Raw genomic sequence first — 17,938 nt, forward strand, 5'->3', positions numbered from 1 at the left:
CCCCAAACATAACTTTCTCCCTTTTTGTGCCGACAACTCCACACAATGGAATTGAAGGGCCAAGTTCCAGAACAGTTAGTAAGGATATTCCTGAATCTTTAGGTGCGCCTGCAGAAAAGAATTTAGGGATATCAATGAGTTATGAAGAAAAATAATAATCACAAAATATTTTAGATGCACTAACCAGGCCCTGGAGATATTAGTATGACTCTTGGCTTCATCCTGGAAGATCAGAGTAACCATCAACCTTTGTCCAAGATACAGAATAATGCTTTGATAGCAAATTAATTATCCAGCAAAATGAAAGGTAGTAACATTCAAATTATACCTTCTTATTTCGTCCACAATGAGCTCATCATTTCGATAGACCTTGAAGTTAGTTCCATGCTCTCCTATATACTTCGGTTTTTATTTTTCAAAAGAGCTTTTGAAGTTATTTTTCTCAGGCAGCAAAGCATTTAACATGGTGAAAATATGATCTCTACTTTCTAAAGTTTAAAAAATAAATATAAATGCCAAAAAAAATTCAAGATAAGGCAAAGTAAAATGAAGGAAATAATTTTAGGTCAGAAGTTGATTGGTTGGAAGGATTTCTGGTGTATTGTAACCCATTTACAGGGATTTGAGAAAATTATGTTTAGTATGAGGAAGTACAAGTACCATATAAAGTTTCAATGAATTTAAAGTTCACTCCTAAGTTCATTTTGGCTGAATTTAGAATTCGGTCAATTTGACAGAATTTGAATTATACTATAAAATACTATCATTAAACTATAGCCCGTTTCCACCCCCTACTGCCCGTCGCCAGCTGTCGGCCGTCGGCCGCCACCCGACACCCGCCACTGCCAACCATGCTCGACCACCCCCCGTCACCGCCGCCCGCTGCCTTCTGCTCTCCTCCGAAGTAAATTATTATATTATTTTCAATTTACTTCAAACCAAAAAAAAAAAATAAAGTCTTACGTTTACTTTACAGTGAACCAAACAACCATGAAGTATTTTGAATACAATGTAATAGCAGTACTCTACAAACATTTTACATTGTACTTCATTTTCAACAAACCAAACAGCCCCTCAGTTAGTTCTACAGTGCATTCTTTTTGCTAGTCAATGAGTAAAAGTAATGGTTGAATATATGTCAACCACTGAGTACCTTATAAAAAAACTTGATTGAGTGGTTATTATGTAGATAGTAAATCAAATCAAATAGAACATTAACCTAGATAAGAAGTTAACCCTTTGATAATAAAAACAACAAAATCATATCATAATTCAGCCAACCAAGACTACCACCTAAATTAAGGATGTGCAACATACATTCACATAAATGTTCAGACATATAAATTTTCTAGCGATGAAACTATTGGATGTCTCGCAAGCAGAGATATTGTGTGCTACAACGAGCAAATTAATGAATTGATGCTTTGACAATTTCTTTTATTTGTGAACATTTTAATTTTAATTTATTTGGAATGCACCAAAGAAGATGCCTATGATAATAGGATGCAATCGCTAATTTTATAATTCTCTAGTCCGGTTAGTTTCGATGGTTACTATGATTCACTCAAATTTCTATGATTTAGTTTTTTGGTTCATGATTCGCAAGAGCTTTATTGATTCTAAACTTGGATGGTTCACGGACTCTCTTTATCCATCTTCTTGCCCATTTTGTCTGCCAGATTTGATAATATTGTTAAAAATTTTCATACTATCACAAACTTATTTTCATTGATTTTATAGTAATTAAATGCCAGAAAAAGAAATCAAGGTAAGCCAAAGTAAATTGAAGGAAATAATTTTAGCTCAGTCAACACTGCAATACATTCTTTTTGTTGGTGAATAAATGAAAATAATGATCTAAATACATGTGAACCGATGAGTAGCTTCTAAAAGACTTGATTGAGTGGTGATTATGTAAATAATAAATCAATTCAAATAGAACAATAACCTAAATAAAAAATTTAACCCTTTTAAACAAGAGTACCACCTAAATTAAGGATGCGCAACAGACATTTACAGAAATATTCAAATATATAAATTATCCAACAATGAAACTATTGGAGGTCTCACGAGCGAAATATTGTGTGCTACAATGAACAAATTAATGAATTGATGCTTTGACTATTTCTTTTATTTGTGTATTTTTTAATTTCAATTTATTTGAAGCGCACCAGTAATGATGCCTATGAGAATAGGATGATGCAATCCCTAATTTTCTAAAGCTCTAGTTTGATTAGATTCAACGGTTAATATGCTCAGTCAAATTTCTATGGTTCAATTTTTTATTCATGGTTCGCAAGAGCTTTATTAATTCTAAACTTGGATGGTTCACGAGCACTATTTACATGTCTTCTTCCCCATTTTGTTTGTCTGATTTGATAATGTGTTAAAAATTTTCATTCTATCACTAACTCCTTTTCATTGATTTTCTAGTAATATCCCAATATTTCTATGAATTTCTACTGGTGCCTATAAACCTATAATACAATATTGAATTTCGAGAGATTTTAAGGACCACGGACTCTAAAATATTTATGCTTACAGATAGCAAATTATGAGTTATATACGCAAAACACTTTGCCAAAAAAAAGTTTATGATTTTCTTCAATCTCGAGTGCTCAAGTAGATGTTGATTCCTTCAAGCATGATGCAAGAGTGAATACCAATTTTGGTGAAATTCGTCTCCTTGTACAAACATAAGGCCCGATTTTCTCTATTTAATTAATTATTTTGTTGTTCTATTTTACTGAACATAATTCATTAATGATTTTGCAAGCATACGAGTAGATTTTAGGGGTTTCAAATTCTTTTTCAATTTTTTTTTTGGTTTGGGAGATAATTAAATTGGTCCAATGTGCAAATTTCTTCGTATTTTCTAGTTTATTAAAAAAAAAAAAGAAAAGGAATTCGTGTTTTGATTGGTGGTCTTTGAAATTGTGAATTTCAAATCTAACTCGTGTGATTCCATTCATTACATCACTTAGCTACATTAGGAACCATAGACTCCAAGACGGCCAACAACAAATGGATTTTATAATCCAAAATACTCAGTAGTTTAATATTGAACTTGATGTTCTCTTTATAAATTTTCTTTTAGTTCACATGTTATCCTTATTTTATGTTAGGCCGATTTAGAAATTAAGGTCCTATAAGTTCATTACACGCATAGAGGTGCAAATCTATCATGCTTGCATCAATTTACGTTTAAATAAATTTAATTCATAATTATTGAAATAAAATCAACTAAAACTACAAAATAATATAAGCAATTATTTATCAACTAATTCTTACCTTCTAAACAATTGCTTCATTATTCTAAACTTCTCTTTACTTTAGCTAATTTCTCACCAATTATAATTACATCATCTACAAAAACAAATACCATGGCACCTCAATTTAAATATAATTGGTAAGCATCATCATAGTTAATACAAAATAAAAGGACTTAATGCCGATCCTTGACGAGAAACCCTTTTGTCGCTCAATTATTTCTAATGCAAACCAGTATCCAATCACACATTTCTTTAATTTAATAATTCTAACAAGCTTTATTCTTTAATTCCCAGCAAATGAATTGACATGAAAATCAATAAAATGACTCATTAAGAGCAATAAAGAAAGTTGCAACCTTTTCTCTACTATATACATTTATGTCATTTATCTTATCACAAAACATGGTTTCATAATAAAATATCTGAAACTAAAACCAAAATTAATTCTTTGAAATTGACATCTTCGCTGGGAAAAAAAAATGAAGTTGTAGTTCCACTAAGAATCAAAATCAAGGAATGTCTAAAATTTCTCAATTATGAGCTAAACTTTCTCTATGTATCAAAACTTTCAAGAAGTATTGATTTGAGAGCATCTCTACTTTTTTGGAACATCATTGTAGCAAAGAAAGATGGATCTCATAAGGGATGCCGATTAAAATCACATTGTTTAATGTTTAAGAAAATTTACATTTACAAAACAAAAAGGATTCTTTTAATTTTAATCCTGTTTTATAGGTATGAGGCAATTGCACTTCAATGGTTGACCATGTAAGTTATACATAAGTTGCATGACAATCTATACTAATTTCATGCATCTACTAAAATTCTAAAAAATATAGGTTATATGGACCAAATATTTTAATAATACATTGTAGAACCTTTTTGCAAACTGCAGATAGATGAAATATCTGCAAAACATGGGCCCTCTATGTTGAGTAATGTGGAGCCCGGTCCACTACATCCTTATTGAGCGAATTTTGCATCTATGGAATATATTTGATAATTAAATATATTCTTTATTTCTTCCCTTATTATTCTTCCTTACCTTCCTCATGTGGATCTCTCCTCTCGTTTCTCTCCTTCCTAAATAAACTCCCGCTTTTTCTCAGCATCCCGCCTTTCGTGGTTTTCGCGAATTAAAACTAGCTACTTTAATTGTGTCAAAGTAGACGGTAAGAAAATATATGCGGCAGAAAAAAGGTACTTAATAATTAATGTTGAATTGAATGCATGTGACGGCTCTCCCTCTTTAATTCGCAATTCTGCTTACGTGAGGAAGATAGACTAGCTTTTGGTTTCCCCTGGATTTTTCTTCTCGGTGGCTTTCGAAAGGAAGTGTTGCTGCTCCTTTTTTGTCTTCTTCTTGGTTGTAGCTCTCGGGTAGAGAGAGAAAAGGAGAAGAGAGAGAATTTTCTTGTAATCGTCGAAAGATCGATGAGTGTAATCCTTAAAGTAATAAAATCTTTTGAAACTCCATAAACGTAGGCAATTTGTCGAACCACGTAAATTTGTGTGTTCCGTTATGTTTTGCAAATATCTCGTTTCAATTTTTCATTTTATTGTTATCATTTTTCACAACAATTGGTATCAGAGTCAGTTTCAGGTCTGAGGGAAAGCGATAGCTGGAGATGAAGTGATTGTATCAGGTATCGAGAAATTTAATGACACAGATTTTAGTTATTGGATGATACAGATAGAGAACTATCTCTAGGGAAAGTCATCTTCCGTTATTGGAAAAGAGACTGGAAAAGATGGACGATGCTGAATGGAATTTATTAGAACGATAAGTTCTGAGGGTTATTCGATTAACTCTGTCAAGATTCATTGCACACAATTTCATCAAGGAAAGAATAACTACAAATCTCATAGCAGCATTGTCAGGTATGTATGAAAAGCCATCAGCGAATAACATGGTGCATTTGATGAAAAAATTATTCAATTTGAAAATGATGGATGGTACAGTTGTTGCACAATATCTAAATGATTTTAATGTTATCACAAATCAATTATCGTCAGTGGAAATTGAATTTGATGATGAGATACGTGCACTGATAATGTTGATTTCCTTGTCAAATAGCTAAGAAGTCATGAAGATGGTCATAAGCAATTCTGCAGATAAATCTAAATTAAAATATGATGATATTCGTGATTTGATTTTCGCTGAGAAGGTGCACAAGAAAGATTCTGCTGAGACCTCGAGTTTGAGTTTAGCACTGAATATTGATTCCAAAGGGAGATCGTGGGATAATAACTCAAACATAGGAAATTAAAATAAAAGCACAGAGACAAGAGCAAGTCAAGACCTGTTCAACAAGCAACCTGTTGGAATTGTGAAAAGGCTGGACACATAAAGAAGAACTGCAAAAATCTCAATAAAACAAAGAACGCAAATGTTAATGTTATAACTGAAGAAATATATGATGCACTAATGTTGGCAGTTCAAAATTCTATTGATCATTGGATATTGGATTCAGAGGTTTCCTTCCATACATCTTCCCACCGGGAGTTAATGCGGAATTATGTTGCAGGTGACTTCGGAAAGGTATATCCAGCTGATGGAGAACCTTTAAACATGATAGGAATGAGAGGCGTTGACATTGCAGTCCCTAACAAAAGAAAATAAACTTTGCAAAATGTCAGACACAGTCTTGAGTTGAAGAAAGACCTCATTTCTATTGAGCAACTCGACGATGATAGTCATTTAGTAGTGTTCTCAGATAGCTTCTGAAAGGTTACAAAAAGGGCACTGGTACTGGCTCGGGATAAGAAAACTGGTACGATATATATGATTATTGGCTCAATTAACAGTGTTGATACTACCGCTGCAGAGAGCACAGCAGATTTATGACATTGCAGGCTTAATCACATTGATCAAAGGGGTTGAAAGAACTTCAATTCAGAAGCAAGCTACCATAGCTGAAGTAAGTTGCTCTCAGCATGTGTAGAGTTGTATTATAGTGAAACAAAAGAAGATAGGTTTCTTGAAAAGTGGTAAAGCGCCAAAGGCAAAAAAACTAGAAATCGTACACACAGATGTGCGGGGGTATTCCCTAGTAGCATCTCTTGGAGACTCTCGTTACTATGTCACGTTCATTGAAGACCATAACAGAATGGTATGGGTTTATTTTTTGAAGCATAAATTTGATGTATTTAATGGTTCAAAATTTGGAAGATCATGGTTGAGATAGAGACAGACTTGAAACTGAAATGTTTATGATCCGACAATGGTGGTGATGATGGTGAGTTCAAAGAGTATTGTGCAGTTCAGATCATTAGAATGGAGAAGATCATTCCGAGAACACCACAGCAAAATGGAGTTGCATAACGTATGAACAAGACCATTAATGAGCTAGAAGCATCAGATTGCACGTCAAACTAGTACCAACTTTTCGGGCATAAGCGTCAACACTGCAGTTTGCCTGTCAATAGGGAGTCATCTGTTTCATTAAACTGTAAATTGCCTGAGGAGTTTTGTTGCGGAAAAGAGGTCAAATTTTCTCACCTTAAATTTTTTGGTTATCTCTCTTATGTTCTTATTAATCCTGAGGCTCATAACAAGCTCGAGGCTAAGTCAAATAAATGTTATTTCATTGATTATAAAGACAAAGCATTTTGTTATCATATCTGGGATGATCAAGATAGGAATATCATAAGAAGCAAGAATGTGATTTTCAATGAAAAAATCATGTACAATGACAAGTCCATTACAGTTTCTAAAGTGATTCAGGAATCTGAGATGGTAAGTTTTGATGATCTACCAAAGGTCACAGTGCAGGGCAGTGATGAAAGTAATGAAGAGAGTAGGTCTGATGCACCCATTCTTATTATTTTGCAGTTAGTTTCAAAGTCGTCCACCATTACAGCTACAATTCGCAGGACAGTCAGAAAAAAACGTTATCCTTAGCATTACTCATCAAGCTTGAACTATATTCTGTTGACAGATGTTGGAGAACCACAGAGTTATGAGAAAACTTTGCAAGATAAAAATTTGAGCAAATGATAGCAGACCATGAAGTAAGAGATAGATTCTCTGCAAGAAAATCAGACATTGGAGTTAAAAGAACTTCCACCATGGAAGAAGACATTGCACAACAAGTGAGTGTACAGGGTGAAGACTAAACCTGATGGCAGTAAAAGGTACAAGATTAGACTTGTTGTAAAAGACTTTCAGCAGAGGCAAAACATTGATATTTTCTCCTGTGGTGAAGCTCACAACCAGCAGAATGGTACTGCCCATGGTGGCTACCAAAGACCTATTCCTTGGGCAGTTAAATGTGAATACAGTTTTTCTTCATGAAGACCTTGAAGAAGACATCTACATGCACTAACTTAAAGTATTTGTGATACAAGGAAAGGAAAATTCAGTTTGTAGACTGAAGAAGAGCTTATATGGTCTGAAACAAGCTTCTAGACATTAGTACAAGAAATTTGATAAATTCATATGCAATGCAAGGCACGACAGATGTCAGGCAAATCAATATTAATATAACAACAACAAAGCCTTAATCCCACTACGTGGGGTCGGCTTCATAAATATTTTTTCTTCATTGCATCCTATTAAGTGTCATATTTTCATTTAGCTCTAGTAAATTAAGATCATTTTTAACACAATAAGCCCAAGTTTTCCTAAGTCTACCTCTGTCTTTCTTAACACAAGTCAAATCTAAAACATCTACTCTCCTAGACGGATTAGATGGTCGACGTTTAATGTGACCAAACTAAGAGAATTTTGTCCGTCACAGGAGCTACACAAAACCTATCACGGATATATTCATTTCGCAATTTGTCTCTAAGTGTAGAGCCACTCATCCACCTAATCATTCTCCTCTCGACAACACTTAACTTATTATTATGCTTCTCTTTTAAAGGCCAACATTCAGCGCCATAGAGCATTGCAGGTCTCACCACCGTTTTATAAAATTTTCCTTTCAGTCTAAGAGGTACTTTTCTATCACACAAAGGCCCGAAGCATTCCTCCACTTCAACCAACCAACTTGAATTCTACTATTAACATCCCCATCTATATCACCATCTCTTTGAACAACGAACCCAAGATATCTAAATTGTTCACACCTTTAATAATTTGATCACCCAAAGTCACACTTCTGTCACTAGAGCTATTACCTACTAAAGTTACATTTCATATATTCAGTTTTAGTTCTACTTAAATGAAAACCGTTAGACTCCAATGTAGACCTCCATAATTCAAGTTTTCCTGGTTTTTCTCTCGTTTATCCGCGAGAAGGATATCATCAGCAAAAAGCAAACACCAAGGTTCATCCTCATGTAGATGTCCAGTAAGACCATCCATGACTAAAGCAAAAAGATATGAGCTTAAAATCGATCCCTGCTGTTATCCAACAGAAATAGCAAAACTCCTTCAGTTTGAACACAAGTAACAGCTCTAGTATACATATCTTTAATGACTTGAATATAAGTCATATTAACATCTTTCTTCTCAAGAACTCTCCAAAGCATATCTCTTGGAACCTTATCGTAAGCTTTTTCTAAATCAATGAAAATCAAATGTAGATTCTCCTTATTATCTTTGAACTTCTCCATCAAACCTCTTAATAAATGTATAGCTTTCATAGTAAACTTGCCCGGCATAAATCCAAATTGATTATGAGAAATTTTTGTGATGTGTCTTAACATATGTTCAATTACCCTCTCCCATAATTTTAAAGTATGACACATCAGCTTAATTCCTCTATAATTTGCACACTCTTGTGCATCCCCTTTATTCTTAAAAATGGGGACCGAAATCTTTTTCCTCCACTCCTAAGGCATCTTTTTAGTTTTTAAAATAATATTAAAGAGTTTAGTAAGTCAAGAAACTCTCAAATCTCCTAAATATTTCCACACATTAATTGGGATATCATCAGGTCCTACAGACTTTTCACCCTTGCTTTTCTTTAAAACATCTTCAACTTCTTCTTTACTAATGCTATGGTAAAAATGAAATGTTTTATTATTATTCACAATATTAAGATCACTAAGGTTGACACTAAGGTTGATCGGATTTTCAGAAACTTCATTAAAAAAATTTAACAAAGTAACTCACCCACCTATGTTGAATATCTTTTTTTAAGAAAAGTACGTTTTAATTTTCATCTTTAATACACTTGAGTTAAATTAAAAAAAAAAATGTTTTTTTCTAAGAAAGTCTCTTTATTTGACTAGTTGATACATATATTTTTCAACCTTATTACTATCTATTATATTATAAAGATCATTAAAAGCATCATTTTTAGGGTCACAGATTGTTCTTTTATACTTCCTGCGGGCCGTTTGATATTTTTCTCAGTTCTCTAAACTTTTACATTTAAACCAATTTTTATAACATTTCTTATATTTTATCTTTTCTTGCATATTATTATTCCACCACCAACTATTTTTATTTTGATTTTTTTATAATTTTTTTTTATTTTGATTCTCCAAGCACAATTTTTGCTACTTGTTTAATAATGTTTGTTACTTTATCCCTCATCACATTTGCTTCTTCATGAATATCCCAAATTTTGAAATCTTGAATTTTACTCATAAAAATAATTGTATTTGTGTTTTTTAAGTTTCTTCATCTAATTCACAATGATGAGTCCTAATATTCTTTATTTTACTACTCTTAATCTTAAAATCTAGAACTAATAAAAGATGTTGGGTACTTAAATTCTCACTTGGAATGACCTTACAATCTTTACAATCTCGATGATCTCTTTTTCTCATAAGAAAATAATCAATTTGTGTTTTATTATATCCACTTTTATAAGTAATAAAATGTTCATCTTTTTTTCTTGAATAAGGTATTACCAATAACAAAATCATACGCCAAGGCAAAATCTAAAATAGCTCTACTTTCTTCATTAGTTACTCCAAAATCGTAGCCACCATGAGTATTTCTAAAGTCTTCTACCACGCTACCGACATGTCCATTTAACTCTCCTCCAATAAAAATTCTTTCTTCAATAGGTATTATTTGTATTAAGTCTTCTAAGTCATTCCAAAATTTATCTTTAGACTCTGTATCTAAACTTACTTGAGAAACATAAACACTTATAATATTAAAAATTTTAGTATCAAATATAATCTTAAGGGTTATAATTTTATCTCCAACTCTATTAATTTTTACAACATTATCTTTCAAACTTTTATCTATAATTATACATACACAATTTCTAGTGTGACTCTTACCAGAATATTAAAGTGTAAAACTTAAATTATCAATCTTTTTACCATTTCTCCAACCCATTTAGTTCCTTGAATGCAAAAATATTAATTTTCCCATGAATCTAATATCAACTAATTTCATTAATTTATCATAGAAAGTACCTATATTACAAGATTTTATCCTAATATTAGTTTCATTAGTTTCATGGGCAAACTTCTTTACCCACATTCGCCCGTAATATGGGAACTCTTGTTTATTTGACACTATCCGGGCGCCGTTGTAGCCACCCTTGCGCACTTTTCACTGTATTCAAGTTATACAGCGCGTCGCTTCCAGCGGACGCCCTAGCACTTACGCAATAATCAAAAGGATTCATGTCATTATTTTTTCGACAAGTTTTACGCTGGATGTCAACTACCTAAACAACCTTCCACTTTTCACATCTGGGTAAAGTTATATTTTAACACTTTTTCAAATCACTATTACTATGTAAGACATTTTGACAATTCTTACATTATTCTACTGTTATATAAGGATGACATGCTAATTACAGGGGCTAGTATTGATGAAATCAATAATCTGAAAAAGCGGATGTCATAGAACTTTGTAATGAAAGATTTGAGAGTTACAAAGTAAATCATTGGCATGAGAATTGTCAAATACATAGTCAGAAGCACTTTGAAGCTTTCACATGATGAATATGTGAAAAAAAGTACGTAGCAGGTTCAATATGGATAAAGTCAAATCATTTGGCACACTTCTGGTCAGTCATTTCAGACTCAGCATAAATCAATCACCCAAGTCAAAGGAGGAGCAAGACTGCATGAGTAAAATTTCTTACGCTTCAGTTATTATTTCGCTTATGTATGTTATGGTTTGCACAAGACTGGTCATTGTCCATGCAATGGGAGTTGTGAGTGGATACTGTTGTTGTGAAATCTATACCACTTGTGGTGGTATATAAAATAAAGTCAAACAGGAGAACGATCGACGAAGCGAAAAAATAGAACGAGAAAAATCACACCAGAAAAGAAAACACAAATTTACGTGGTTCGGCAAATTGTCTACGTCCACGGAGTTGCAGAGGATTTTATTACTTGAAGAATTTACATCAGTCGATCACCTCAACTTACAAGAGGAATCTCTCTCTTCGATGCTCTCTCTCTTCTTCTCTCTCTGTTCTTCTCTCTCTGCACCAAGATACACCGAAGAAACTCTACACCGAGATACACCGAAGAAGACAAACTTACAAGAGAAATAAACTCAATTTCTCTTCTGTCACAAGCCACCAAAAAGAAGCCAAGGAAGAACAATCTTCTTCTTCTTTTTCTTCCATTCACCGCAAGGAACTACCTCTTGCACTTATCTTCCTCTGCCCTGAGGAAACATTCCTCTATCCCGAGGAAAACCGAAGAAGAACACCATGACTTCACTTCTGAATGAGAGTCATTTGAAGCCTTTTATTACGAACAGGAAGGAACGAATGGATGCTTCGTTTTACGTTAGAGGAAGGCGGGAACGGTTGCTGATGAAGAGACGCAAAGCTTCGCGCGAGTGGGAGCACAGAGCGGGATCACGAACGAGGATCGCAAATCGTCGCGATCGGGTACGTGAAGGCGGAAGCAGGCGCGGGAGATCGCGATTCGCAATCGGGGAGCGGTCTCCAGCGCCTAACAATCTCCCACTTGGAGACCAATACACATGCAGCAACATCTCCTTCCTCAAACTGATATCCTCCACTGGCGGTGTCGCCCTTTTCTTCAAACATGAATCCTCCAACTTGAATCATCCATCTTGAATCCTCTAACTTGAATCCTCCACCTCAATAACTTAAAGTTCTATCTTCACTCCAGAAGACCAACTGAAGTTGTACACAACTTCAGTTGCTCAAGAGTAACACCATCAGTCAACATATCAGCAGGTTCCACATAGCTTTGCACCTTCAAACTATTTTCTAGGTCACTCTTGTCTCTTCTTACAACTCTCACTGCATGGGCAACATCTTGTCTCTGCTGAAAGTCTTTTTCAACAAGTCTAGTCTTGTACCTCTTACTGACATTGCGCTCAGCCTTCACCTAATACACCCACTTGTTGTGCAATGTCTTCTTCTCTGTTGAAAGTTTTGTCATCTTTCACTTGCTCGAACTTTCATCTTGCAATATGTCTTCATAGCTCTGTGATTTTTCAACGTCTGTCTGTGGAACAACAGGAATGGGTGTCACGGACCCACTTTCCTCTTCACTTCCATCACTGCCCTGCACTGTGGCCTCTGGTAGATTTTCTACCACATTTCAAGCCCCTGAATCCAATATCAAGTCTTCAATAGAACCATGAACTGCCAACGATAATGCATATTGTGATTCTTCAGATACCACATTTGAGCTATCATTCTTCATCTTCTTAGGATTCCTACAGTTTTTCTTTATGTGGTCAGCTTTGCCACAATTCCAACAGATTATCTGCATATTAAACTTTGATTTTGATCTCTCTATCATTGAGTTCTTGTCATGTCATATCCCTCTGAAATCAACATTCAGTGTCGAACTCAAACCTGAGACCTCGCCAGACTCGCCAGAATCTTCTTTCTCAGTCAAAATCAAATCACGAATATCATCGTGTCTCAGTTTAGATTTACCTGCAGAACTGCTAACTGAACAAAGAAACATGGTTCATTGCTTCCCAATTGTCTGACAATGAAGTCAACAAGATCAGTACACATCTCATCATCAAAATCAATTTCCACAGACGACAATTGATTTGTGATAGTATTCAAAAACATTCACGTGTTAAGCAAAAGAAACACCTTTCACCATCTTCAAATTAATAACTTCTTCATCAAATGCACATTGTTATTCGTCGATGGCTTTTCATACATACCTGATAAGGCTGTCATGAGATCTGCAGTCGTCCTCTCCTTGACAACGATGTGCGCAACGGACCTCGATAGAGTCAATCGAATAACCTCTAGAATTTGTCGATCCAACAAATTTCATTCAGCCTCATCCATTTTTCCAGGTCTTTCCCCAATAACGGAAGATTAAGTTTCTTCTCATAAAGATAATCCTCTATTTATTTTCTCCAATAACCAAAATCTGTGTCATCAAACTTCTTGATCCCTGAAACTTTCACTTCATCTGCAGTCATCATTCTTCCTCAGACCGAAACCACGCTCTGATACCAGTTGTTGTTGTGAAATCTATACCAATTGTGGTGGTATATAAAATAAAGTCAAACAGGAGAACGATCGACGAAGCGAAAAAATAGAACGAAAAAAATCACACCAGAAAAGAACACACAGATTTACGTGATTCGGCAAATTGTCTACGTCCACAGAGTTGCAGAGGATTTTACTACTTGAGGAATTTACACAAGTCGATCTCGACTTGCAAGAGAAACCTCTCACTTTTCGTTGCTCTCTCTCTTCTTCTCTCTCTGTTCTTCTCTCTGTGCACCGAAATACACCGAAAAAAACAAACTTACAAGAGAAATAAACTCAATTTTTCTTCTGTCACAAGCCACCAAGAAGAAGCCAAGGGAGAACAATCTTCTTCTTCTTCTTTCTTCTTCCTTCAACGCAAGAAACTACCTCTTGCACTTATCTTCCTCTGCCCTAAGGAAACCTTCCTCTATCCCAAAAAAAACTGAAGAAGAACACTGTTACTTCACTTATGAAGGAGAGCCATCCGAAGTCTTTTTATCACAAACAGGAAGGAACGAATGGATGCTTCGTTTCGCGTCAGAGGAAGGCGAGAACGGTTGCTGGCGAAGAGACGCAAAGCTTCGCGAGCGCAGGAGCGCGGAGCTGGATCGCGAACGAGGATCACGAATCGTCGCGATCGGGTACGTGAAGGCGGAAGCGGGGGGCTGGAGATCGCGATTCGCAATCGGAGAGCGATCTCCAGCGCCTATCAGATACATGAGTAATCTAAGGAAAGAACATTGGGAAACTGTGAAATAATTCTTAAGATACCTAAGAGACTCTTTAAAAATCTGCTTGTGTTTCTCGGGAAAGAGCTTAGAGATATAAGGCTACGTTGATGTTGATTTAGCTGGAGGCGTTCATAGCAGAAGGAGTACTACGGGATATGTTTATACTCTCGGTGTTACTGCAGAGTCATGAGGCTCAAATCTACAGAAGATTGTTTCTTTGTCCGGTACAGAAGCCGAGTACATTCCAGTGTCAGAGGCAATGAGATGATATGGCTATAAAGTTTTTTGGAGGAATTGGATAAGGCAGTTCAAACAGGCACTATCTACAGTGATAGTTAGAGCGTTATATTCCTTGTCATGAATCTAGCATTTCAATACATGACTAAGCACATTCAGATCAGGTGTCATTTCATTCGATCATTGTTAGATGATGGACAGTTGTTGTTTGAGAAAATTTGTGTGAGCAAAAACCTCTGCTGATATGTTGACTGAGGATGTTACACTTAAGAAACTGAAGTTGTGTTCAACTTCAGTTGGTCTTCTAGCATGAAGACAGGGGTTTTGAGTTGCAGAGATGAAAGATATCACGTTCAAGGGAAAAGATAATACAACCAGCGTATGATGCAACTAGTGTTTCAATCTCCAAGTGAGAGAATTGTTGAGTAAGTGGAACTCTGTCCACTACATCCTTATTGGGCGGATTTTGCATCTATGGAATATACTTGATAATTAAATATATTCTTTATTTCTTTTTTAATTATTCACCCTTACCTTCCTCATGTGGATCCCTCTTCTCGTTTATCTTCTTCCTAAATAAACTCTCGCTTCTTCCCAGCGTCCCACCTTCCGTGGTTTTTGCAAAGTAAAGCTAAATGTTTTAATTGTGTCAAAACAGACGAGCAAGAAAATATATGCAGCAGAAGAAAGGTAATTAATAATTACTGTTGAATTGAATGCATCTGATGGCTCTCCCTCTTTAATTCACAGTTCTGCTTGCATGAGGAAGATAGACTGGCTTTTGGTTTTCCCTAGATCCTTCTTGGTGGCTTTCGAAAGGAAGTGTTGCTCCCCCTTTTTTGTCTTCTTCTTGGTTGTAGCTCTCGGGTAAAGAGACAGAGAGAAGGAGAAGAGAAAGAAAGTTTTCTTGTAATCGTCGAGAGATCGAATGGTGTAATCCTCAAAATAATAAAATTTTCTACAACTCCATGAACGTAGTCAATTTGTCAAATCACGTAAATTTGTGTGTTATGTTCTGTTTTGTGAATTTCTCATTCCAATTTTTCACTTTATTGTCATCTTTTTTCACAACACTCTAAGCTTTCAAGTTTGTGCGCAGACTCATTTGCTCGATAGGATTAAGCAATATTTTAAATCTATGAAGAACACCAATCCATCACTTTGAAAAGGGTTAAGCTGACTTATGTTACAAAACTACTGGTATTAAAATAAGCTCTTATATTACAAGACTACTTTGATAGTTTTGATGTTACAAAACTATCAAAGTAATAAAATCTTCTACAACTCCGTGGACATCGTCAATTTGTTAAATCACGTAAATCTGAGTGTTATATTTTGTTTTGTGAATTTCTCGTTCCAATTTTTTACTTTATTGCCATATTTTTTCACAACACTCTAATCTTTCCAGTTTGTGTGCGGGCTCATTTGCTCAATAAGGTTAAACAATATTTTAAATCTATGAAGAACATCAATCCATCACTTTGAAAAGGGTTAAGCTGACTTATGTTACAAAATTATTGGTATTAAAATAAGCTCTTATATTACAAAACTATTTTGATGGTCAAAGTAATAAAATCTTCTGTAACTCCGAGGACGTCGTCAATTTGTCAAATCACGTAAATTTGTGTATTCTATTCTGCTTTGTGAATTTCTCGTTCCAACTTTTCACTTTATTGCCATCTTTTTTCACAACACTCTAATCTTTCAAGTTTGTGCGCGGACTCATTTGCTCGATAGGATTAAGCAATATTTTAAATCTATGAAGAAAACTAATCCATCACTTTGAAAAGGGTTGAGCTGCTTATGTTACAAAACTACTAGTATTAAAATAAGCTCTTAAATCCATCCCCTGAAATCCACCAAAACATATAGAACAATTCAAAGAAATTTTTGACAGTCTTTCCTTCTTGTGTGCAGTTAAAGCAAGGAGCATGGGGGTCCATGACTTCGAGCAAATAAGCAAAGTTAGGAAACATATTAGAGTTAAATTCCAATCAACAGCAAAAACCCCTAGCCCTGATTCCTGCATGGCTAAGATTCGTAAACACCCTAATAATATTGGACGGCAGCGAGAAAGTGGCAACCACAAAGCAATGGACTAAAATAACACAAGAAAGAGCTGCTTAATGATAACGCCATAGCTCCACAAGACAAAAAAATTAAAAAAAAAAAAAGGAGAAAAGTTGCTAACCTGACAAAGATTATAAGTAAAGCTGTCGTAATTATCTATCACAATGATGGACCTCTCATCCTTCGCCTCGTCAAAAACCCTAACCCCATCCACTGCTTTCACAGCAGAGCAGCTCAAATACAACGAATGGTCCCCCGTCTCCCCGCAAAGAATCAGAAATTCAGAAATATTTTTAAGGTTAAAATCAAACTAAAAGCGGAGGAGACAAAGGTATCCTACTCGTGGTGGAGACGGAGGCCGGACGCGGCGCGCATCGGGCATCGGGCATCGAGCATCGGGCATCGGGCATCGGGCATCGGGCATCGGGCATCGGTAAGGGGAATGCGCCCTGCGAAGGCTTCTGGAACAAGGTGGTGCTTGGGGTACACGGGAAGGCGGGCGGCCATGGGAACCGGAGACGTATGCTGGAGCTGATCGTGAGTGATTAATATAGCACAATTTTAAAGTTTATTTTGAATTTCTAAAATAAATTTATAAATTTCATAATAAAACATCTGTCTTTTAATAATTATTAAAGTAGCGCCAATTTCTAATGCCCTAATTCTTTTATTAGAAAAAAAAAATCAAAGGCTCTTCACGTTGTTTTAATTAATCTGCAAATCACAATATTGTGGCTTAATAACTTTAGCGGTTAGTGAATTATATTAATTTGAATTTATTAAATCTTGATTTTTTTTAAAATGCCGTCATTTTCCTCCAAATAAGATATAAGAAAAAACGGAAATAAAGGCTACATATCTCGATCAAGTTTTTAATTAATATGGATATTAAAAAACCACCTAATTTTTATGTATTTATATAACTAACACTTAAAATTTGCATTTTATTTTTATACCACCTAAGTTTTTCATATTATATAAAAATATCAATAGTTCATGAAGTTTTGATACCAAATTGCTGAAAAGAAAGAAAATTAAGAAAAATAATAGTAATAAAACATAGAGGATAATATTATTATTATGAAGGACTTGTGTCCTTAGAAACTTCTTTTCAAACTTACACACCTTTGAAGGATTCAACAGATAAATGCGGACTTCGAAACATACAATATAACAGAAAGTAGATGTCATGAAAATAACGCACGCACCCAAAAAGCAAAAATGACAAAGGAAAAGTAGCCCACTAACAATAGTAGAGAAA

The 17,938-nt window shown here is 35.0% G+C and overlaps 1 protein-coding gene and 1 long non-coding RNA gene across 2 annotated transcripts in view; both read right to left on the minus strand.

The window, feature by feature from the left end:
- Positions 1–17,217, minus strand: part of LOC110021351 (anthranilate synthase beta subunit 1, chloroplastic-like) — a 35,365-nt gene extending 18,148 nt beyond the window's left edge. Inside the window, exon 1 of the mRNA XM_020719808.1 lies at positions 17,018–17,217. Within this exon, the coding sequence (XP_020575467.1) occupies positions 17,018–17,184 (167 nt within the window). The 5' untranslated portion in view covers positions 17,185–17,217. The remainder of the gene's footprint in view (positions 1–17,017) is intronic.
- LOC110021352 lies at positions 8–473 on the minus strand. Its single transcript, XR_002293647.1, has 3 exons — positions 329–473; positions 185–222; positions 8–108 (listed from the first exon to the last, which is right to left on the minus strand). It is a non-coding gene; the product is annotated as an uncharacterized LOC110021352 (long non-coding RNA).
- Positions 17,218–17,938: the final 721 nt, after the last annotated feature.

This window comes from Phalaenopsis equestris, unplaced genomic scaffold (assembly GCF_001263595.1).
Source record: "Phalaenopsis equestris unplaced genomic scaffold, ASM126359v1 Scaffold000134, whole genome shotgun sequence".
In the NCBI taxonomy this organism is placed as follows: Eukaryota; Viridiplantae; Streptophyta; class Magnoliopsida; order Asparagales; family Orchidaceae; genus Phalaenopsis; species Phalaenopsis equestris.